The sequence below is a fragment of the Panthera uncia genome, chromosome C2 (genome assembly GCF_023721935.1).
Source record: "Panthera uncia isolate 11264 chromosome C2, Puncia_PCG_1.0, whole genome shotgun sequence".
In the NCBI taxonomy this organism is placed as follows: Eukaryota; Metazoa; Chordata; class Mammalia; order Carnivora; family Felidae; genus Panthera; species Panthera uncia.
In genome coordinates this window covers 54642354-54667633 of record NC_064810.1, presented here as the reverse complement: position 1 = coordinate 54667633, position 25280 = coordinate 54642354, and the positions used below count along the sequence as shown (strand labels likewise).

General features: G+C 37.3%; 1 protein-coding gene and 1 long non-coding RNA gene across 4 annotated transcripts in view; one reads left to right on the top strand and one right to left on the bottom strand.

The window, feature by feature from the left end:
* The window catches only part of LOC125920932 (T-cell receptor-associated transmembrane adapter 1), a 40295-nt gene extending 31674 nt beyond the window's left edge, over positions 1-8621 (bottom strand). Inside the window, exon 1 of one of the 3 annotated variants that reach the window (XM_049628145.1) lies at positions 8320-8621. Coding sequence is in view for 1 of the 3 variants with exons in the window: in XM_049628147.1 (XP_049484104.1) it covers positions 8320-8326 (7 nt within the window). In the remaining 2 variants the exon portion in view is untranslated. Of the gene's footprint in view, positions 1-4598; positions 4675-8319 lie in introns of those variants that run through there. The other 2 variants (XM_049628147.1, XM_049628146.1) reach the window with 2 other exon arrangements.
* Positions 8622-19304: 10683 nt separating this feature from the next.
* Positions 19305-25280, top strand: part of LOC125920931 (uncharacterized) — a 30146-nt gene continuing 24170 nt past the window's right edge. Inside the window, exon 1 of the long non-coding RNA XR_007457257.1 lies at positions 19305-19488. This is a non-coding gene — a long non-coding RNA (uncharacterized LOC125920931). The remainder of the gene's footprint in view (positions 19489-25280) is intronic.

Sequence of the window (25280 nt, the reverse complement as noted above, 5' to 3'; positions counted from 1 at the left end):
GTTCTGATCAAATATGAGGTCTAGGCACACTCACAATCTAGGAAAGACAAGTTGAAGATCATAGTACATTTGTCTCTAGTGCTGTTGAGAAAAGACCTACCTCCCAGCAGCTATGAGATAGATCCTTGTGAAAAGAAGAGTAACACATTAGGCCGCTGTAATCTTGGTGAAAGTACTCATGAACAACATCCTAATTCTCTCTGCCCTGAACCTACATTTACCAAAAAACCTACAGATTATTATATTTTTTCTAAGAACTTGATACAAGGAAGTTGGTGCTAACAGCTAGGTATCTAATTAAATTTATGGGGTGTACACCACTATAAACATAAAATTTTATTTTCTTGTTTAAAAATCAGTCTTTGGGGAGTTTGGTTAGTGTCAGTGAATTCTCTGGGAAAGGAATTTAAACAATACCACTAGTTGAGGTAAGCTGTATGAGCCAGCTACAACCCTAGGAAATATATGCCTGCATAAAACTGGGATGTTAATGACTTAAGAGTCAGGATGAATAGAAATAATCTCCTCACAGAACACACAATAACTTTCAGAAGCATGAAGTGGGATATGCCTTCATTCCTCAACTTTTGCCTTGAAGACCCATCAATATCTTTACTTTTACTTATTAAAAATGCACACTGTCCTACTATGAGAAGAGAAAAATAAGGGTTTTCTTTATGCTGAAAACATGGTTCTACCTTCATAAATCAAGAATGGCCTCATGAAATAGTTGTTTTTTCTGGTTATTGTTAGCAAAAGAATGGGCAAAGTATAACTATTTATAATTATTGTTTTATGCAAATATTTGTTATTATTTTTTTCAGCCTACTAGTTATATGCCACAATATAGCACAGTTTACCTAAGAACACATATCACAGCTAGTTTATTTTAGAGTTGACATGAAAGTTGCATTGTTTTAAATGAAGCATTTGATAGATGTATTAACAATTTACCTTTGGCTAAATTGGGTGACTTGTAGTCTTGTGTTAGAAATAGTCCAGGGGGTCCTGAGTGGCTGAGTTGGGTAAGTGGCTGACTCTTGATTTCAGCTCAGGTCATGATCTCACAGTTTGAGATCAAGCCATGCATCGGGCTCTGTGCTGACAGCATGGAGCCTACTTGGGATTCTCTCTCTCCCTCTCTTTCTGCTCCTCCCCTGCTCATATGTGTGTGCTCTCTCTCTCAAAATAAATAAATAAACTTAAAAAAAAAAAGAAATCATCCAGTCTAATTTTTCCAGAAAAGAAATACAGATGGCCAGCAGACACATGAAAAGATGCTCAACATCACTCATCATCAGGGAAATACAAATCAAAACCATAATGAGATACCACCTCACACCTGTCAGAGTGGCTAAAATGAACAACACAGGAAACAACAGATGTTGGTGACGATACAGAGACAGGGGATCCCTCTTACACTGTTGGTAGGAATGCAAGCTGGTGCAGCCACTCTGGAAAACAGTATGGAGGTTCCTCAAAAAGTTAAAAATAGAACTACCCTATGACCCAGCAATTGCACTACTAGGTATTTAGAGGTATTTACCCAAAGGACACAAAAATACTAATTGGAAGGGACACATGCACCCCAATGTTTATAGCAGCATCAATAGCCAAATTATGGAAAGAGCCCAAATGTCCATCAACTGATGAATGGATATAAAGATTTGGTGTGTGTGTGTGTGTGTGTGTGTGTACTCAGCCATCAAAAAAAGAATGAAATCTTGCCATTTGCAGTGATGTGGATGTAGCTAGAAAGTATTATGCTAAACGAAATAAGTCAGAGAAAGACAAATACCATATTATTTCATGTATATGTGCAATTTAAGAAATAAACAGATGAAGATGGGGCGGGGGGAAGAGGGAGGCAAGCCATAAAAGACTCTTAACTACAGAGAACAAACTGGGGGTTGCTGGAGGGGAGATGGGTGGGGGGATGGGCAAAATGGGTGATGAGTATAAAGCAGAGCACTTGTGATGAGCACTGGGTGTTGTATGTAAGTGATGACTCACTAAATTCTATACCTGAGATTAATATTACAGTGTATGTTAACTAACTTGAATTTAAGTAAAAACTTTAAAGAACATTTACTTTAGAAAATTTGTAATTAAAAAAAGAAGAAGGAGAAGAAATTGTCCAGTCTAGAATTATTGCATCAAATCCTATGACATACACTTTGGAACCTTGATCATTCAATCATGCACATGCTGAAAGGATGCAAAACTGATTTTGGAAGGAAATTTTGACCCTGCCTATAGGTTGTCCCTGGATCTACCTCTGAATGAAAGCAGAATGGGCTTTGATGGCTTTCTATTCTGGGAACATGTCCCAGTTATGTTCCCAAAATGTTTTAAGAGAATATCAAAGTGGTTTCCCTCTCAGCTGACAATCTGCCCTAAAATGGCAACAGAATACTGAACTTCAGGTTATAGTCAGAAAATAAAAATTTAAACACTGTCACTCTGTTTGTTCTCTTATATTTTGTACATTTTCTGTCTATGTTATCAGGGCAAAATAAATCTTGTTTTAAGAAAAAGAACCAGCTGTATAAAACTTGCTACTGAATTAATTAATTATAACAATTTTATGGACTGGAAGATATTATTTAATATGTCATTCAGTATCTCAGGTAGAAGAAGCTGAAGATCTCCTCAAGGACTGTCACATTTTTGCTCTTCTAGTTCATGTGAAAATTGCTATTGGCCATCTGTCTATATGTATCGTTTGATACACAATCTATCTTAAGAAAATCTCTTGGATAATATGATATACTTATTTTTTATGACTTAATCGTATCCCTTGCTCCTTGTTTTCCTTTGTCTTGATCTATTTGGTTACCCTTTATACTGTGCTATATACGTCTATTACCTCTCTTTCTAGGGGAGAGGTGAGAAAGCAAATAAATAAATAAAAAGAATAATAGATTTCTAGAACTTATCCTTGAGAGAACTAACAATTTACCTTCTCTTTAGTGTTTTTTTTCTTTCTAGTTCTCATAGCGTCTAGTATTTAGTATAGATTCAATAAATGGTTATGGTTTGGGTAAATAAAGTAGAGCACAGTGTAAAAAGGTATACTTCAAGGCAAAACCCTTAATCTTATTTTTATAATTACACTGATTCTAGCTATAAAATATCCTATCATTTGCACAAAATTGTATTTCAATTAGAAGTTTCCCTTTATTCTTTGTAATTAAAAGGAGCACTGAAAAAGTTCTATCAGTCCATTAATTGGGACAAGAAGATAATTTGTTTTCAACTACAAAGAAACAACCAAATCAATGTCATGTGCCTACATTTTACATAAAGGGTTTAAGGAAAGTCCTGGTAATTTTCATAAAATGTGTCAGGAACAGTAAGGCCAAAACACAGGCCAAATTCTGAAGGGTAGGGTATACTTAGCATAGTTTCTGGTTTTCCTATTGATTTTGGGGGTCTGCAATTCCCTATCCAGACTTCTGTTTTCCAAGATTTTTTTCCTTGTGTAATGTGATCTGAGTTTTAAACAGGAAGCTTTTCATTTAGAAGCTTTGTTATTTCATGACATTCTTGATAGCTTTAATAGTTTTTTTTATATTTTAATTTTAAGTAATCTCTATACCCAATGTGGGGCTCAAACTTACAACCCTGAGATCAAGAGTCACATGCTATAATGACTGAGCCAGCCAGGCACCCCAGCTTTCATAATTTTTTGATTGTCAACAAATGCCCCCATTTTGAAAAACAAAAAAACATACACAGATGAGAAGGTATTGAGTAGCTACATGGTGGAGATTTTCAACTTGAATGGCAGATCCATATAGATGCGAATACACATGCACACGCACTTTCATACCTCCCTTTATCCATATTCAGTATATCTCCATATGCATGTGGATATCTATTCGGTACAGATAATGCTTCTTACAATGCTGGATTCACAAAGTGCTCAAAAATTCTTGCCCAACAAACGGAATCTTTACTATTATTATTCCATAATTATAGTTACTTTCACTTAAAAAGCTTTTATCAATTTAAAAAGACCTCCCACACAATTTGAATTTAGCTATTACACTGTTAAAAAGCCAAAGGCCTCAAGAAGTTATTAGTGAGGCAATGACAGCTAGGAAAACCATAATTTAAGTTTCTATATAGCATTCAACTGCCAAGGGTTAATAGTAGTAGCTTTAATTATAAGACCTCTGACTCCCTTAAAGCCAAGAGTACTTGGCAGCCACTGTATTTAGAATTCACACTTGCATGTACTCTGGAGGGAAGCCTAGCTAAAGCAAATGTATTGTCTTTCTGCTGACAGATATGACTCCTACAGAAGCCTTTATTTAAACAATTAACAACAGAAAAGCAATACATATAATGCCTTAATTGTTTCTCCTTCAGGGAGTCTGTAACTGAGACCAGTGCATACGTTTATAGTATATAAGATACGGTTTTTCATGACAGTTTCTCTTTCTTGCTTGCAAACTCTGTCAGAGCAGTGACCTTCTCCTTTTTGCATCCCATGAATGTGTATATCTACTTTAGACACCCCAGAAAGTTCAAAGAAAAAGTTCTGATATAACAATCCCCATGGATTCTACCTATACAGCAACTTTCTTATCGTGATGATAGTTTGGTGTGGAACTAGATGCATTCTTGATGACTCTTTGTGACACGTTGTCAGTATCCACAAATCCCACCCCCCTCCCCCACCACTTACATCACAATCACCCCATCAATAAAAGGCATTAGAGTCATAGATAGAAGCACTGGAAGGGATTCTCAAATCTACTCCCAGGCTTTTGAGTAAATAAAATATTGTTTTTAATGCCAAATTTGAAATCTGTCAACCTTAAATACGTGTCTTTTGTGACCAGGCGGTTATTTGAAAAGTGGGTGGTGTATGTTGAGGAAGGACTATGATGGAGAGACAGACGACAGCAATACAGGGCATTGGAATGTCTGCTTTGAAGTGTAGAGAAAGTGGGGCGCCTGGGTGGCGCAGTCGGTTAAGCGTCCGACTTCAGCCAGGTCACGATCTCGCGGTCCGTGAGTTCGAGCCCCGCGTCAGGCTCTGGGCTGATGGCTCGGAGCCTGGAGCCTGTTTCCGATTCTGTGTCTCCCTCTCTCTCTGCCCCTCCCCCGTTCATGCTCTGTCTCTCTCTGTCCCAAAAAATAAATAAAAAACGTTGAGAAAAAAAAAAAATTGAAGTGTAGAGAAAGAAAGAGTGTAGTCATTTATGAGCTGTGTGACTTCTTACATATCACTGAACCTCACTAAACCAATTGTAAAGTTGGAGGTCCGATCCCCATCTGTGTGACATCAAGGTCCCTCTTTCTAGTACATCATGGTTGCTCTTCAGCAACACTTACTGAATTTGTTAGAGAGCATACATGTGGAGTGAGGTGGGGGCAGATTTTAAGACCGTATAATTCCTCCAATATTGGGCTACTTGGCACTTTTATAATTAAACTCTAATTAGGATTGGTCAACTTGAAAAATCCTATTAAGATTGAAGTGTTGCCAAAATCCCTGCTGTTGATGAGTCTTTCTTTTCCTATATTTACTCCTTCATTTTATTTCTGTACTTACTGTTTTCTGTTGGAGAAGCACGTTGGTGAAATCCTCAGAAGATGCCCTGGTTGTTGGGAATTTTCATCCAACAAAATTTTAACTACTATGTTACTTTAATGTTTTAAGAAGGCCTGTTAATTTTTTATATCTTCTTTCTAGTTTGGGAACACTGAGAAAATTAAATGAAATTTAAAATGCCCAGAAATGTGACCAGTAATGATGCTGATGATAATGACAATGATGATGATTATTTTGTTTTTTAACTTTACAAACCCTTGGGTTGAGGGTAATGATATTTATTATTAACTAGCAATTTGTGCACATTTATTTCTCAGAGTTATGATTAGTAAGTGACAATCTTTCCCGAATTGACTTTCCTTAAAATCACTGCAAACATTAACTAAATTAAATGATGAAACACATTGTCTTTGACCCATCTTTAATTTAAAGAACATCTCAGTTTAAAAGATGATTCATAATTTAGTCCTACCTAGTCTCTAAAGGAAAGGCTTACTGTCCTCAAAAAAGGAGATTGAGGCTCAAGGGAAAAGAAAACCGAATAAAAACAATGAAAATTCTTTTTTTGAAAAACAGCAATGTGTAACTAAATCGTGGCACACTCTTTACACTAAGGGTAGCCCACAAGAATTGTTTTTGCCATTTGATTCAGCTAATATTGATTTTATGAGCATACAGAAACACAGTAGGAATTATGATACTGGCCCATTGATTGATGCAGCGAATATAAAGCATGTAGGTAGAAGAAAAGGAAAGATTTGCATTTTTTCTTTTCATACCTCCTTTTACTTAACCAGGAATAATTTCACTCTTTCACACTTATTTTCTTGTTTAACCTCGCCTGTCTAAATGTAAAACATATTGTCATCTGACTCTCTTCTTTCACATTGTTCTCCCCCTCTCCTTTTAAGATCTGAGTCTTTAACAGCAAACATTTGGTATTTTTATCTCTTCTGTGGAATTGCAGAAGCTCTCAACCGACAATGGAGGAACTCCTATGTTACCTCGAAAGGGAAAATCTAAACTTGGAAATGGTATGAAATTTTATCACATCTATCGTAAAATTAGAATTAAGTAATCCTGGAAATAGTTGAATGCCATATTCACTGCCTTTGACCTTCCCACACTTCCTGAGTTCCCCAACACCATCAGCTCATGGCCACTGTAAATAGTACTGCCATGTCTATTTTTTCCAGGGCATAGCAAAACTGCAACAATTGATTTTGTTCTTTGCTAATCTATGAACCTGGAAAAAAGTGAAGACAGGTGCGAAAATCGTATGTATCCTACGTAGGTATCATGCAATTAATCAGCTGTGTGATTAATCCAATTAATTGTTTTTAAAATTTGGCAAACCAAACATTGGAAAGCAAATTCACGGATTATATATAATATCTTTACCCTATAAGTGGCTCATACAAATTGATCTTAAAAGTATGATAAAGCACAATAATTAAGCAAAAGATGTAATCAGACAATGCACAAATTGTATGATTATAGTTTAAAAACCCATGTGAAAGTGTTCAGCCTTATTATAATCAAAGTAAGTATTATCAATAGGCTAGCATATTACACTTTTTCAGTAAAGATTTTTTTTTTTTTTAGATGATACCAAACTGTTCAGGAGACACACGCTAGGATCAAAGTTACTTGGTAGCAGTCTTAGAAAAGTATTTTGGTAATAATGAGACTTAAAGTGTTCATAACCTCTTGCTCAGTAATTTCAACTCTAGAATTTCCAAGAAAATAACCTTTAATATAGAAAAAGCTATAGAGATTTTCAACTTTCTGTCATTTTAAATATAATACAACTGGATACAACACAGATGTCAAACAATAAAAAAACAACTAAGGAAGCTGTTATTAACCCAATGAATGTCATAGTCTACATTCATCTAAAATGATTAGGCAGAAGTTTTCATAAAAAGGGAAATCATTACGTTCTAATGTTAGCAAAAAATCTAGACATATGATTTTATGTTCATTATTACTTCATGTAGGAAAAGCAAACCATATAGAATGTATAGAAATAAAAGTAGGAAGGGAATACAACATAATATCTTATGATTTTTAAGGTGATGGGAGCTGTGGAAATTTTTTTCTTTTTCATGTATATTTCATAGTTCTCCCACTTTATATGTGTGGTTTCTTTTACAACAAAAAGATTTTTATTAAAGAAATAAAAAGTATGTAAAACAATGAAAGAGGAATGAACTATCAACATGGAACAGACATCCAGCTAATCGATGGGGATTCAACCCTTGTAATCCATGCTGCAAGCAATCGAATTTTCACTGGCCTTTGCAGAATGGTCAGCTCTCTGATATTGACAATTGGATTAATGTCTGGGAAGGTAATAAAATCCCTAAACTCAAAGGAATTAGAATGTGGTTAGTACTAACCAGCTTTATAACTAAACTAAAGAGGAATACGCATGATCAACAAGTTTCTTTAAAAATAACAGATACTTTAAATGGCATAGTTATCAGTGAACACCAGTGAAAGCTACAACTAGCTTTATATTATAAAACCTCCCATTTTTTTCTTTTAAGAGAAAATAATCAACTTATATTCAGTAAAATATTTCAAAGTATTTTCTAATTATACTAAAGGCTATCTCACACTTTAAAAATAACATGTAAACTGATTTACTTCCCAAATGTTAGGTGTTTTTTGGATGGGGACATGGAAATTATTTAGTGAATTTATAGGCATAGGAATAGAACAAAAGAATTAAAAATACCGCTTACCTGGCATGCTTCTTTTCTCAGAGAAATCCTTATGTAACCATAAGGCAAATATATGGATTAAAAATGCTCCCACAAACTTTTTTTTCCTCAGTAATGTTGCTCTGTCGCTTTAGAAGTAGTGTGCCAGTAAAACTTGTCTTTAACTGTACCTCAGTTTTCTCTCTCTTCTGTGTCTTGAAATCTTTCGTGTGTACTTTGTTCAGTTACAAACAGGAAATGTGGTGATGGAGGCTTCTAGAGTTTTGATCTGAAACCAGTACGCTCTTGAATTTTTGTGTTACGTGACAAGACCAATCTCACAAGCCTCTGCATTCTGGTATTTGGATTTCTATCAATACCTGAATCTAATTTAAAAATAATAGTGAAAGCAAAGCCTGGGGGTGGATCTCCCATCTCTTTGGAGAGAATCCAGGGATCTCCTCATAAGTGAGTTCACATGGAAACAAAGTAAAACATCTGACAGTAGGGAGGAAACAGTGAGAAGCCCAGGTGTGCACAGCTGTTAGCTGTGTTTTCTTTGAGGCACCATGGAGGAAAAGGGATTGGTGCTTTTTGAACATTGCTATGTTGCAGGCGCCTTCTTTACCTGGTCGCACTGGGAGACCTGGTGCCTGCCTTCTATCCTGACAACCCTCACTGCAACCAGGGTGAGGTAAGTCCCTCTGTCCAATCTAGGGCCGCTTGGCAACAAGCTCCCGCTCTCAGTGCACAACCAGTAATCTGAAGTTCCTAAATGTTGGCGTGTATAAGTATGTTAAGTGGCACTACTTTAGCATGCATATTCCTGAGCCCTACTGAATCGGAATATTTGGAGCAGAGCCCAGGAATCTGAATTTTCACAAGTTCCCCTGGTTATTTTAAAATATAGGTGTTCTGGACAGTGCTCTAAAAATAGCATGTATATGTCAATGGTGTGTTTTATTTTTACCTTTACTCAGATAAAGATGATCTCGGCAGGATCTGTGAGTACGGTTTGTATGTGTTTTGGTGTACATATATTTGCTGCATATTGTGTGCCTATGCATATTTGCTCATGGATCCCCCCAGTTTTCTTTAATTATAGAAGGATGACGAGCCTGAATCCAGTTTACTACAAAAGGGGATGTACACAAACTTTAAGAACTTGAAGGAAAACTTAAAAATGAGACCTCTGACGCACAGACTCAGCACAAAATATTAAATGACATGCAGGATATCTTACTCTTGCTGATTTCTCTAAGATTCTTGGGGGCAGGGAGAGTACTGATCTAATCCATCATGAAAACCCCAGCATCGACAGTAATGTCTGGCATGCTGTTAAGTCTCAATAAATATTCTCACAAGGATGGAATAAATAAAATAATGTTAATCTTCTGCTTTCTCCTTGCTCTATTATAGAAAACAACCTCCAAGTAATCAAAATACAGTGCTTCTTTATTCTTTGAATGGGGTTGACTAAACACAGATTTTTCCACTTCAATCACTTTCCCCCCAAATATTTCTTGTGAACAATTATTGAATCAGAATCTGTAAAACTGAAAGAGACCATAGTCTAATCTAAAAAAGCATTTCAAAATGTGTTTCATAAAACACCAGGCCTTTAAGAAAATTTGTAGAAAAAATGCTCCTTCAACAGATATATTTAGAAGAACTATTATTTTCACCTTCATGGATTCATATTAGTATATTAAAGGCTTAGGTAAGTCCTACAAAAAGTGAGCCTGAGTAACCATTTTAACAGAGCTTTTTCTAAAGCTATTTGGCCAGAGAACTTTTTGTTCAGCACTACCCATTAGCAGGGTAACAGGTTGTAGGAAGCAGGCGTGGATACCCACAGACTGAGAGCTCAAGGGAGTAGAAGTCTCAGGTTCATGTAGGGAAGAGAGGACAACAAAGAGTTAGAAGGATTCATTCAAGAATTAGGTGGGAAAAAAAAAAAGAGGTTAGAGTGGGAGAGAGCCAAAGCATAAGAGACTGTTAAAAACTGAGAACAAACTGAGGGTTGATGGGGGGTGGGAGGGAGGGCAGGGTGGGTGATGGGTATTGAGGAGGGCACCTTTTGGGATGAGCACTGGGTGTTGTATGGAAACCAATTTGACAGTAAATTTCATATATTAAAAAATTAAAAAAAAGGAAAAAAAAGAAAAAAAAAAAGAAAAAGAATTAGGTGGGACACAGGACTGGAAATTCATTCAAAAGAAGAGAGCCCAGCTGTGTGGCAGTTTTGAGGGGTTGAGCTTTGGACCTAAGATGGGATAACTGGTCAGGAGGATAGAAGCCCCAGGCTCAAAAGGGAACTGTGTAGATCACCTAAGCAGGAACATGGAACCATGGGCAAAGTAGATGCCCATTTGTATTAGCTGGGGCCTCCAGAGAAAGAGAGAGAGAAGGGATCTCAGTACTGGAGATTTATGTGCAGGCACCCCCTGTTAGAGCAAAAACAGTGCGGAGGATGGAGAGAAAAGCAGCAAGGATGCCCTGATTGACCACAAAGCACAAATCCAGAAACAAGGGCATTCAGTAATTGGCTTTGGATATGAAGAAGGTCAGCTTTAGTAAGAATAATTCAGGTACAAATGCAGGAATCCTATGGTTAGCCCAGGAGGTGTATGTCTCAGGGTAGTCCAACAGGGAGATAGATTCAAACCAAGTGAATCAGTTGTGACAGTACCCAAAGCTGGCTAAGGGCTTCCCTGCCCCAAGTCTGTGACCTTCCACATACCAGTCTGCAGAGATCTGGGGAAGTCAAGAGCAGAGGAGACAGGCAGAGACCAGGAAAGAGTATATCCTACTCCTTCAGGTCAATAAGGCAGCCTGTGATACATGCTGAGTGATTCCTTAATGGCTTAACAGAGTTCATGAACATGATGCATGATTGGCATCTCTAAAATAGTACAACTTAGGTTGATAAATCCAAATCACTGCACTATTTCTAATTATTCTAATATTTTTGAAAAGCAATCTGCATGACAAGGTTCCCCATTCTATGGATTTATGCAATCAGGAGATAGAGCAAGATTGTCCAAGGTCACACAGAAAGTCTGTGCCTGTGCATTACATAGCTCCACATATGTTTGAAATTTGCCAGGGGGGTGGGAAGATAGCTTTTCATTAAATATAGGTGGCTGAGCACATGGAGACATTATGAGAACATAAAAAAGCCTAGGTATGGATTTATGTGTGTTATGAAATACATTAGTGAGTACAATCAGATATTTGAATGATGCCTTCATGAGTCATGTTCAAATAATAAATAAATATGAGGCTTCAGTAGTACTTTTTAATGAGTTGGGTTATCAAAATGAAGTTTAGCAGATAGCTGGACTAAGCAGATCTGTCCTGACAAGCTTGAAGCAGTTAAAAATGTAGGAAATGTGAGGGGAAGGTATGTAGTTCTGACGGGCACCTGTCAAGAAGTGAGAATTTTAAGGCCAACAAAATTGAGGTCTTGTTGCCAAAAGAAAATGAAAAGTACGTCAGAATGACAGCTGCCATTCAGAGCTTACACACTCAGAAAAATGGGTCATAGAGTATAGAAAGAAGCCCAGTTTTCAAATCTCTTTTTGGATGATCATCTATATTTTATTTTAATCTTTATCACTTCAGTATATTTATTTATATCTGTATATATACACACAAATATATATTATATACACACACATACATGAATATGTATTTTAAAGTTCAAGGGGTTTCAAACCATTAACAGTAGCTACTAGCAGGGGATTACCTGGGACTTACACTTTACACTTTATAAATTTGTCTACTGTTGAAATTGTTTACAGTAACATGCACTAAATAAAATAGTTGGAATAAAAGGTGCCTCCTTATTTTGAAGGCTCTTTGGAATAACTTTGTTTTATGCAAATAGAACTTATCTCTCTGTGTGATTTTTCCTTATTATGGTAAATCATTCTTTAGTATGACTGAAGCTGGTATGCAAACCACTTTATGAAAAAAGGGGAGGGATCCTTGTCCTTCCAATTATGCTGTTGTAAATTATGAAATTATTCCAAATTAATTAGGGTGTTACAATTGCATCTGATTAGACTATACTGATGATTCATATTTTCATTGACTTTACACTATAAGATCCTCCAGAAAACAATTATTCCAGTGAAAAGTTAAAACAAGTTAAAAAACAATAGAACAATGTGTGGATTTGGCATAAGATTCTCAGCTCTTTTTATTATACTTATCATAACCCCATAGGACCAGAATTCTTGGAAAATCAAAGGCTAAAATAAAAGAGTAAATAAAATTCAGGAACAACCAGTAATGGCTAATAGGAGATACAGTCCATCTTCCTACATGTGAAAGGCTTAAGTATTCAAATTTTCTTGAAGAAAACAATGTGCCCCATTACAAAAATTTCTATGTAATGCCCTGGAGAGAGGGCTATTAGTAAAGTCAGAGCATTCTGAAAAATTTTGTTCTTACTTGAAACACAACCAGCTCAAAGTAAATCCAGTTTATTTACCCAATACAACTTTTATAGCTTTAGTGAACTAATATACAATTTCTCTTCTCAAGAGGAGGATATACTCAGTATTTCAAAAAATTATTTCATGAGAGAAACATCCTTTTATTTTATTATTTTTTCAAAGCCTTTTGCAAGAGGATTGCTCTGAGGTATGTATTTTAGGAAACACTGGATCAAGCAACTTTTCTTCTTGTTTAACTGGCTCTTCTGACCTCCTCCCACATTCAGAGCCTGGCTTACTTGAGGGACACCACAGATAATATCAACTTTACCACCTATATATGAATTTACATGTCTAGAAATGTTTTGCCTGAAATTATAAAGGGCTAAGCCTTTAAAATTCAGATGTCCCAGGACAGATAACACAGTTAGCATCCTCGGAATAACCTTCCCGGTAGGACTAGTTCTAGTGGATCTTCTACCAAATAAGACATATGGTAGACTAAATTTCGATCAAAAGAAGAGATTTGAGATGAAGACACTTCTAGAAGGTAAGCTCTAGTGGGAGGACCCTAAGAGCTAGAAACACAGAATGGGAGCAAGAACACCAAGAAGTGGTGCACCGGTCCGTGTCCTGGCTGGAAACAGATGCAATCACCAAAAGGGTTAATTGAATGAGTTTAATGAAGGAATTGTTTGCAGAGGTGCAACCTGGCCTAATGAGAAGAACAAGGGATGGTGAAACACATCCAGGTTAACAACAGAGAAAGCCATGACAACTCCTAGGCTTGAAGGTATTAGAGAAATACCCACTACTGCAACCTAGTGAAGTAAATAGCTGTAAGAAAGGGTTGCCTGACAAAAGTATGGCTTTCAGTTAAAACAAAACAAAACAAAACAAAACAGGGGCGCCTGGGTGGCTCAGTCGGTTAAGCATCGGACTTCGGCTCAGGCCATGATCTCGCGGTCCGTGAGTTCGAGCCCCGCGTTGGGCTCTGGGCTGACAGCTCGGAGCCTGGAGCCTGCTTCCGATTCTGTGTCTCCCTCTCTCTCTGCCCCTCCCCCATTCACGCTCTGTCTCTCTCTGTCTCAAAAATAAACGTTAAAAATTAAAAACAAAACAAAACACACATCCATTGCTGGTTATGACCAAGCAAGAAGGGAGTTGTGGAAAAACATGCTCATTTTTTTCTTCTCTGCCCTCCAATCTCCCACCCATTTTCCTCATTAGTCAAACCCAATGATGTCAGAGAGAAAAGCAGCCCTCATGAAGTAGTCCATAGAAGTCAACCTCCCATGGGTCAAAGAGGAGTGGAGAACAAGAGCATGGATCTGGAGGGATAAATATGTGAATAAGGGGTGCTGAGAATGAACTTAATTTTAGATAGGTATTATCTGTCCTGTCAGACATGGACTTTATAATTTTATAAGTAGGTTTATTCTCCACAGTACAGAAGTGTAAATAAGAGCAATTAATTTCAAGATTTTTAACTATATTCTTTAGGACAATTTTATTGACCCTAAAATAATACTTGAGATATCCTAAATAATATTAAGTTGGTTCTTCCAAAGTAAAACAAAACTAAGGATAAAAGCAAGTATAAAGGGGGAAAATGCCTAAAACCACCATCTGAAAATTAAGAAATGCTTGTTCCTAGAAAATTACTACAGTTTCAGGTAAGAATGGTAGCAGTCCATGGTCTTCTGGCCTCAGCTGCTCTCTTTCCCTGTCTTCTTCATCTTTTGTTGCTTTGTAGCTTATTGGCCTAAAAACCAACAGCTTTAAAACCAGGGTGGCAGAATGATTTAGGGGGAGGGGGAGGGGAAGAGAAGAGCAAGGGGAAGGGGAAGGATGGGTGTGAAAGCCCCAACGTTGCTGTCTAAAAGTGGAGCCTCATTTCAGAATGAATGGGGAAAGCCCACAACTTTGCAAGTCCAAGATTGCAGGCCTGGTTTAGGACAATGATCTTCCAGACAAAATTTAACAGTGAAAGCCATAATAGTGCTGAGAGAAACTCTCCACTCATCCCTGCCTGTCACTTAACCATGGACGCATGGTGTTGGGGAGACCTAAGAAGGACCAGAGAAAAATGAAAGCCAAGGTAGATATGAGAGGTACCTACAACTTTGAAGGTGCTCTTCAACACACACATACTTCAAACAAGGAAGCCTTAGAAAATTAACATGTCTGCTCAAATCATGGTGGGCCACTAAACTATGCAGACAGGGGAATGGGGGAGTACAAGGAAGGAATGCTAAGAAATAAAAACAAAGCAAAACAAAAAACCTGAGCAGACACATTGTCAGCTTCAGAGGAAGAGAGAATCTGCAATTTAAGTTCAGGCAATTTACTAAAACAAACAAAGAAGGAAACAACAAAACCCCACAATGCAGTGAGCCTTAGAAAAATGAAACAGAATGCATAAGGGCTATAATATATTATCTAAAATTTTTATTTTCACATAACCATTACAAGATTTACAAGAAACAGAAGAGTGCAAGCCATACTCAAGGGGGAAAAAAAGCAGTCAGTAGAAATGGGCTTTTGGAAACCAAGATGAAAGAACCAAATGGAAATTCTAAAGTTGGAAAGTATAATAACTGAAATTTAAAACTTCACTAGGTGAGTTCAACAGCAGATTTGAAACAGTAGAGGCCTTAATTAAAAGATATATCACAATAGAAATTATCTAATCCAAAGAAAAATAGAAGAGATTGAAAAAAAAAGGAATAGTCTCAGAGATCTGTAGGACAATTTCAAGAATTCCAGCATATATTTATTAGGACCCATTCAAAGAGAGGAGAGAAAGGAGAAAATTATTTTAAAATACAATGGCTGAAAACTTCCCATTTTGATGAAAAACATTTATTTCCAGACTCAAGAAGCTCAGTGAACACCAAGTAGATACACACATAAAAGAAAGTGCAACTATACACATTACATTCAAATTCCTGAAAACCAAAGAAAAGAGAAATCCTGAAAGTAGCAAGAGAAAAACAACTCATTGTATAGAAGGGGACAACAATGTGATTAATAGTTAACTTCTTATAAAAAAAAAAAGTGGAGGCCACAAGAAGAAGGAGTGACATTTTTAATGTGCCGAGAAAAAAAAGTCAACCAAGAATTCTATAACCTAGTGAAATTATCATTAAAAGAACAAAAGCAAAATAAAGACAGCCTCAGATGAACAAAAATGGATAGAATCAACTGTTAGCAGACCTGACTTAGAGGGAAAAACTAGGGAAGTCCTTCAAGCCAAGGGGAAATGACACCAGATGGTAACTCTGATCTGCAGGAAGGAATGGAGGTCACCAGAAATATGTGAGCAAGTGAAGACTGCATGGGCATGTAAAATTTTTTCTTTTCCTTCCTCAATTTCTTTAACATCAGAACATTATTTAAGCTCATAATTCTAACACAGTATTATTAGGTTTATAATATGCATGAAGGTTTTATGTATGTGACAACAACACAAAGGAGTGGGGAGAGATGAAATGGAGTTGTGCCAGTAGGCTATATTTCATTGAAATTAAGTCTGTGTTAGCTTTAAGTGAATTGTGAAAGTTAAAGATGAATATTTTAACCCCTAGAGCAACTAACAATAACAAAAAATCTGAATACATCTAAAATATTTGGGAATTAAAATAGCATCCAAAAAGTTTTGTTTAACACAAAAGATAGTGGAAGAACAGAGGAACAAAAAAGAAATGAGCTAGGTAGAAAACAAATAGCACAATAGTAGGTATAAATCAACTGTATCAATAATTACATTAAACAGGAATGAGCTGAACACTCCACTGAAAAGGCAGAGGTGGAATGGATAAAAACAAACAAACAAACCCTAAAAACAAGATCTTTCTGTCTACAAAAGAAATACTTAAAATTCAAAGATAGAATTACGTGAATATAAAAGGATGGAAAAAAATGCCTGCCTATGGTAATCATAATAGAGTTGGAGTGGCTAGCCTTACATGAGATGAAATAGGCCTCAATACAAAGATTATTACAAGGGATGGTTTTGTTCATAACATTTCATAGTGATAAAAGGTCAATACATCTGAAAGATATAATCATTATAAATACATACTAATAACAACAGAGCCCAAAAATGAAGCAAAAACTGACAGAATTTAAGGAGAAATAGAAAATACAACAGCCATAGTTGGAGATTTAGTTACTCCTGTCTCAGCAATTGATAAAAGCAGAGAGAAAATGAATAAGGATATAGACCTTGAAGAACACCATTGACCAAAAGGATCTGACATTTATTTTTTTTTTAATTTACATCCTCTTAAAGTCCTCATTTGAGTGAAGTCACATGGTATTTGTCTTTCTCTGACTGACTAATTTCACTTAGCATAATACCCTCTAGTTCCATCCACGGAGTTGCAAATGGCAAGATTTCATTCTTTCTGATTGCCGAGTAATACTCTATTGTATATACATACCACATCTTCTTTATCCATTCATCCATTGATGGACATTTGGGCTCTTTCCACACTTTGGCTATTGTTGATAGTGCTGCTATAAACATGGGGGTGCATGTGTCCCTTCAAAACAGCACACCTGTATCCCTTGGATAAATACCTAGTAGTGCAATTGCTGGATCATAGGGCAGTTCTATTTTTAATTTTTTGAGGAACCTCCATACTGTTTTCCAGAGTGGCTGCACCAGTTTGCATTCCCACCAGCAATACAAAAGAGAAGGGATCTGACATTTAAAGAATACTCTCCACATGGCAGCAGCAAAATACTTTATTTCCAAGCACCATGAAACAATATTCAGGATAGACTATACGGTCTTCAAAGCAAGTCTTCAAAACATTAAAAGGTTTGAAATAACACAAAGTGCTTTTTATCATAACAGAAATAAATTAGAAATATAAAGTAGAAAGGTATTTGAAAATCCCCAAAGATTTGGAAAATAAACCACAGACTTCCAAATAACTGAGGGTCAAAGAAGAACTCCCAAGGGAAATTGTACAATACTTTAAACTGAGTAAAAATAACAATACAATATATCAAAAAGAAGGAGTTGTAGCTAAAGCAATGCTTAGAAGGAAATATAGGTCATAAAATGCTTACATAGTTAAAGATGAAAAATAAATCAAAACGTACCTTCTACCTTGACAAGCAAGAAGGCAGAAATCAAACTTAGAGTAGATAGAAGGAAATAATAAAGATCAGAGCAGAAACCAATGGAACAGAAACAGAAAAACATTAGAAAATATCAGTGGAACCCAAAACTGGTTCTTGGTTAAGACCCATAAAATTGGTACGTGTAAGTACACACCTTACAGGAATTAAAAGGATTATAAGGAAACATAAACAACTTTATATGCCTACAAATTTAACACTTAGAAGAAATGGATAAATTCCTAGAACGACACAAATTACCAAAACTGACTTGAAAAGTAATGGAAAACCTGAAGAGACCTATGCAAAATAAGGAAATTAGTGACTGAAAACAAGAGAGGAGGGAAATTGAAGTGGAGAGTTTACAAAGTTCTCTATTATTTGAATCTTTTACAGTGAGAAGGTAGTCCTGAATTGTTTGTGTGATAATAAAAAGGTCTGTTTCTGCTAGCTGAGGTCGTTGTACATTTCAGCCTAAGCAAACTCATAGGACATTGACCCAGCACCAAATGTATTTAGTTTTTAAACAAACAGGATGCAGTGCAGCACACAGAACAGCAAGCCGTGGTCTTGTACCTCCCAGGCATGGCTTGCAACGTTCCTCACATGATGCTTAGAGAAAACGCATGGTCATAAGAAATGCAGCTCAAAGTGTGCACACTACCACAGCTCAGGGAAGCATTCGCTCTGGATCCTTTAAGCTTTTATTCCTGGTAAGGCAGCCTGCTCTCTCAGGTGTGTACCACCAGCTCCATTTCTCTGCGTCAGCTCTGTCTCATAAATACCAATTACTGATTACTTGGTCAAAACAGCGCGGTATGATTTGGTCCTGTACCTATTCCTTGGCCAGATTATTTTTTAATACAGATATGCTCTAGTTAAATTCTTAAAATTGTTTCAGTTAATATTGCAAGGAGGATGGCACATGGGTCAGATCTTCAGACTTTCCTTGAGACTAAAGGAAACGAATGTCAAAGAAACAGCTGTTTACTCCTTTGAAAAGTCTGGACGGATATCACTCAGAGATAAATAACAGATACGTGATAAGATTATAAGTGAATTATTTTCTTTTTTAATGTATTTTTGTTTTTGTGATTTTACAATGAGGAGTAATTCATTTTATATTCAGAAAAGTAAAGCTGTTTCCAAAAAATACATTTGTATAAACAAAACCATATGTCTTTCAATTAGGGACATGAACAGTTGGTGCAAATGGTAAATATTTTCATATTTGCCATTGTTGAAATGACAAAGAATTTCATTGACATGTGGCAGTCTTAAAAATTGCATTTTCACTTTAGTAACTCTGATTTTTAAAAAAAATTATGTCTTTAAAAAATTCCAAATAAACTTTAAAACTAAAATAGAGTACATGTTTTGAGTACATTTAATTTCCTATTTTGTTTTTGAAGCACGTTGGGTTCTCCAGGAAGGAGGCTCTGAGACGGACATTAGCATGGAGGAGGTTTACTAGCAGAAGATAAGAGGGGAAAGCTGGCTCGGGAAGAGGGAAAGGTCAAGTTGCAATGTGATCTCCACTAAGCTTTAGCTGGCCTCTAGCTCTGAAGAACAGAAGACCTTCCAGTGGTGTTCCGAGTCTGGGAAGAACCGAGGGGAGAGAGGGAAAGAGGTAAGAGAATGGGGTAGGGGGGGCATGAAGGGGCAGAGGAGTCAGTAGGGCCTCTATAGTCTCATGATGATGGCCCCAGGGAAGGGGGTGAGTCCGTGGTGAGGTGACTGTCTTCAGTCAGAGCGATACCTAAAGGGAGTTGATAGCTTGAGGCCTGTCTTCTAGCAGTCTTCCTAGCAGCGGGTGAGCAGTGCTTTATTCCTGAAGGGGAATGTGGGCAGTATATTAGAGTGTGCATTATAATTTGTAAATGATGAATGAGTTACACCAAGTGTGTTTTCTAACACAGTCTATATAGCAGACCTTATTAGTTGCCTAGCCAAGATCCAACTTCCCCCTTGCGGTCTCATTTGTTTGAAGCAATGATGTGCCAAGGCCAGGTGAAATAACACGCATGTCTAAACCAATTCTAAGAATCCTGTTCGCTGCTTTCGTAGAGCTTCCACCTGCTCTCCCACGCTCTGCAACAGTTACGTGTGGTCAAATAGCTTGATGTTAATAAGATAATGAGACTCAAGGCAGGGTCTGCTACAAGAATTCTGAAAAATCTGGTTTTTTTCCTTGTTAAAAGGCAAGGATGAAGCTGATGTCCCCTTGCTACCTCCCGATTCCCTCTTTCTTTTCTTGTACGCAGCTGTGGTACTTGTAGCGGCAGAAGTTAGCTTGCACCTGAGAGAAAAAGGTCAAGAGAATTTTTATGAGTTTGTTCTGACGTTTGTGAGCCCCTGAATAAAGCCACAAACCTACTTCTGCTCTTTCTTGCTCTTTAACGAAAATAACCCCTCATTGTTTAAGTAGCTACAATGGTATTCTGTCATTGGTAACACAGCGTAATCTAAACTGAGTTATAAGATAGGATGATGACTCTATTGAAAATATATAATTGATATATCTAAAGTATGTATGTGTGTGTGTTTACCACATCATGGTATGTTTTCAACAAGTTTGAAGACACCAAATACAGTATTTTCCTTCTGGGATTTCATACTGAATATTAGCATGAAAGATATTAATTATTAGCCTTCAGATGTTCTGCCACAGGGGTGCCTGGGTGGCTCAGTCGCTTCAGCATCAGACTTCAGCTCAGGTCATGATCTCACGGTTCGTGAGCTCCAGCCCTGTGTTGGGCTCTGTGCTGACAGCTCAGGGCCCGGAGCCTGCTTCCGATTCTATGTGCCTCTCTCTCTGCCCCTCCCCTGCTTGTGCTCACTCTCTCTCTCAAAAATAAATAAATAAAACATTAATTTTAAAAAAGTTATTCTGCCATAAGTCTATTTCAAAGTTTATGCTTCTTAGACATATTTGACCAAAAAACACCCATTAAAACTTCACCTACTACTGTGGATTGGATTAGGAGACAAGTAGCATGTGTTCTGACCCCATGGTTCATTACCCTGTTCCCTATTTCTGTGCTTATTTTCTGCAGTAGTATTCCTAGGAGCACCCAGTTCAAATTGAACTGAGCAAAAGCGGTAAAACATGGTTACTTTTTTTTTCCCCTTATGCCTATGACTGGATTAATCGAGCAAACAGACTAGCTCTGAAATATTGACACGTTGAACTGTGTTTTAGGATGTGGTCAAAGCTTAGCAGAGAAACACGTGTAGCAGCACATTTGTAGGTCACAACTAGCCTGCAAACTTTGTTTGCTGGTCACAATTAACATCCTGTGTCTCTGTACACTATTTTTATCTGCCTGCAATCAGTCCCCTTTCACTCCCCGGTAGGCTTGCTTATTGCAGAAACAGACATGATGTGGAGACACTCAACTTACTGAAGAAGGAGGTCGTCGTCTATTTTGGCACAGGAAGTAATGGTTGTGGCCACTTCAACAAATGTCCTGAGTGACATTTGCTCATGCAGCTTCTCACCCCGGCCCCTCTAGAAGGGGCTGTGGGACACTCCCTCTAGAGTCACTCTAGTGGGAATGACTGGGAACTGGCCTTGCTTCTCTTTGACCTAAATGGTACATCTTTTCTTGTAGTGATTCAGTCATCCTTCAGAAGAATCCTTCTTCTGTCTCACAGACACGTCAAACTACATGTTCCTGAAACTGAACTTTTGATTCCTTCTCCATCTGCCACATTTTGATAACAGCGCTATCATCACCCGGAAACCTAGAACTCATCCTTGGCAGACCTTGGCATGTCTCTTACCCTCACATCCAATCTATTTTCATATCCTGACTTGAGAAGAATTATTAATTCATTAATTAATTATTAATTCATCTTTATGCTGCCCCCTATAGACGGAGCATCATGATCTCTTGCCTAGACCGCTGCCTGTCCACTTCTACACTGATGACTCTTATGATCTATTGCCCATACATCATCCAGAATAACATTTAAAAAATTGAATTAGACCAAGTCACTCCCTGCTTCATGGGAGCTCTCAATGGCTTTATATTGCCCTCTGAATAAAATTGCAAATCCTTACTATGCCCTCAAGCCCCACACTGTCTGGACTGTGCACAGAGTTCCAAGTTCAACGTAACATTTTTCCTCTTGCTCTATAGAGCAGAGCAAATTACAACCCACAGGGCAATCTCCCCATCACTTGTTTTTCCAAATAAAGTTTTGTTAGCACACAGCCATACTCCCTTGTTTATAGACATCTGTGGCTGCTTTTGTGTTGCAAAGCAGAGTCGAGTACTTTCCACAGAGAACATATGGTCTGAAAAGCCTAAAATAGTCACTGTTAGACCCATGAGAGAAAAAAGTGTGCCAACCCTCCTCTAGAGCCTCACTAGCCTTTTTTTTTTTTTTTTTTTACCCCCTTGATCAAGATAAGCTCCTTATTACCTCCAGCCTTTGCACTGCTTGGAGAGGGTAAAATGTTTCCTTATAAAGCTTCTTTTATCTCCTCCTCAGTGGCTCAGCTCAAATTTAAATATTCAGAACAGCCTTCCTTTAGAACTCTAGCTGAAGTAGGACACTCATCTCCCCAGGTACACTCTACTCTATTATATCCTATTTCCTGTGCAACACATTAGAATGGAAATTATTTTGCTTATGTTTTTGTTTATGTCTACTTTCCTCCACAAGTCTCTAGGCTCCAGGAAGTCAGGCCCCATGTCCGTCTTCTTCAGCCCTGCTTCCCCAGTATCTAGAGAGTGATTGCACATAGGAAGTGCTCTGCAAATACCTGTTGATTTTAAAAAGTAACCATTATAACCAGCAGTCCTGAATGACATTCCGTCATTTAGTTGGATATCCGGTATAAATTTCCCACAGGAAATACATGCTTTTCCTTTTACTTCAAAACAGCCTAGAATGCAGGAGAGGATAACAACAAATATTATGATTGCTGTTCCTAGAGGTAGCCCAGTTGCTCTTTGTATTCATTCATTCATGCATTTATTCATTCAACAAATATAGATTGCCATCTGTGGGAAGTGTGGGGCAAGACATGATTTAACAGGCTTGCCTATTAAGCACAAGTATGATTTTCATTGTCTTAATTTGACTAAGAGATTTCAAAAGTCAAAGGAACACCATTCGGAGATTTCCCCAACCCACTACCCTACGCATCCAGAACCACTGCCTCAAAGACTCAGCAAGAATTTTGCTGTTAACCCCAGGATGAGAGTCATCAGTTTTGGTCTTACAAGTCCCAGTGGAAACTGCTCTGTAGAACTCAGCATGGATGCATAGATGTGGCTGAATAATTCTGTAAGCTGGGATAAAGTAACTGGTGTTTCCTTTAGTGATTTTGTGCCTGGTTAGCTATGGAGAGGGAGGAGCAGTTTGAGATGGAAGGCTTTTCTGGAGACAGGTGATATTGGGTTTGGATGTGGCTCTGTAGTAGAGAGCTGTGGGCAGTGTAGTCACCTGGGTATTTGTGGAGGTAGACAAAATGTCATCTGATAGCTAAGGATGGGGGGGTGGGGAAGCAAAAGCTTCATTTTTCTACGTTATAACAATTGTTCCATCTCCCACTGCCAATCATTTAATCTCTTCTCTTTAGCTATGGCCAACAGCTTGCAGGTCTTACTTATTTATCTTTGTATTCCTCAAAGTGCCCAGCTCAAAGATTTCACACTATTCTCTTACGTATTTGCTACATTGAATAGCAAGTATACTTTGAGAGAAGGGATTTTCCCTATGATTTCATCTACAGTGAATACTCCAAAAGAGCTTGCATGGTTTTCACTCGAGTGGGGTTGGTGTTCCATCCTACCAGACCCATTCAGTTTCTGAAACTCTTTGTGAACTGTATGTGTAAGTACATTTGCAACAGCAGTATTGAAAGATAGGCCTCAGATCTTTTGGTGTTATGAGATAAAGCTGCCTGATAATTGCCATCTTGTTTGGAAATGGCAAAGGATGTGTTTCAGGATGATTAGCAAGCTGTAATCTCATTAACCTGCCCTTGAAATCAGTTTTACTACAAGCTGCAAGATGGATTTCCTGTGGGAAACCACCACTCTGCCCCTCACCCTCCTCTTGCCACCACTGAGTCTTAACTGGCATCATTTCCAAGAAAGCTCTACAAAGTTAGCAAACAACAACACTAATGATGATGATTTTTAAGCATCTACATTTCTAGACAAAAAGAGGAGAGAAGGAAGGAGCATATAAGTGTTATGTGTACAGTTACTATTCATTTAGTCTTATTGAAGTGCTTTGCATACATTGGTACAAACTCTTTCCACTTTAGCCTGTTCTCACTATAGAAAGACTTAAATTTTTAAAAAGGCTCTTTTGCCTATTTTCATTTAAATACTTGAGAGCCACCCCTTGTTAAGTGTTCTAGTAAATATTCACACACGTTGTTCCTGTTTGTCATCATTCTTCTATCAGTGAAGACTTTTATTAGAAATATCAAAACAAATTGCTAGCAATCAATAATTCTACAATAAGCTCAATATTGCCCCATTATTAATAAAAGCAAAACTATTTGCGTGAAAGAGATCACAGCATAGGGATATCACTTTGCTCATAATCCATGTCCTCATTTGATATCAAAAAGTTGCCAGACTGAAGCACTTAGAACCATCCAGACAATATAAAAGGCTAACAAATCATTTGGAGAATTGTGGCTAAGGGTAAATATTGGCATTTCACAGCTGTTTTAGAACGTATTTTCCACGTATTTGAACAACACTGAATTATGTCCAAAAGAAAAATGAGAAAATAGTTTTAGGTAAGCAAATGTAGATAAACTTTTTAAAATTAAACAGCTGTATTAATAGCTCAATGTCAGCTGAGCTATCACGTGGTTAGAGGAAATCAATACTGTTTCTCCCTTACAGGTGAACGCACAAACTCATTGTCTAACAAAACCTTGTGAGGCAAAGTCTCCAACTTATTTAGTGACTCTATTAGTATAAAAAGAACCTGGATTTGTAGGAAAGGATAAATATTATAGAAGTTGTATATAAAGGCCTTTAAATTGTATTGTGTAAACTTCTTAGGGCACAGACTATTTCTCTTGTATTTTTGTGGTTCTCCATAATGCCTGAAACAGTTCCATTAACATGGGAGCTGCCCAGTGTTCATTTGCTAACAGAATGGATTTAGTGCTAAATCAAAGTACTAAACCTAGACAGTCCTAAATTATACAGTGACTTATTGTCTTACATTTAAATGTTATAATGGACTTCATTTTGTTACATACTTTTGAATTTTATCTTTCCTGAAATTCAGATGTATAGAAATGGGTAAATTAGTATCAGTTCTTGGTGAACAATAAGCAGATTTTATGGAAGACTGGTTTTTGAATTATATATATATTTAGCCCAACAAGCTAAAGAGATGCTGTGATCTTTTTTTAAAAATATTTTCTCTAAT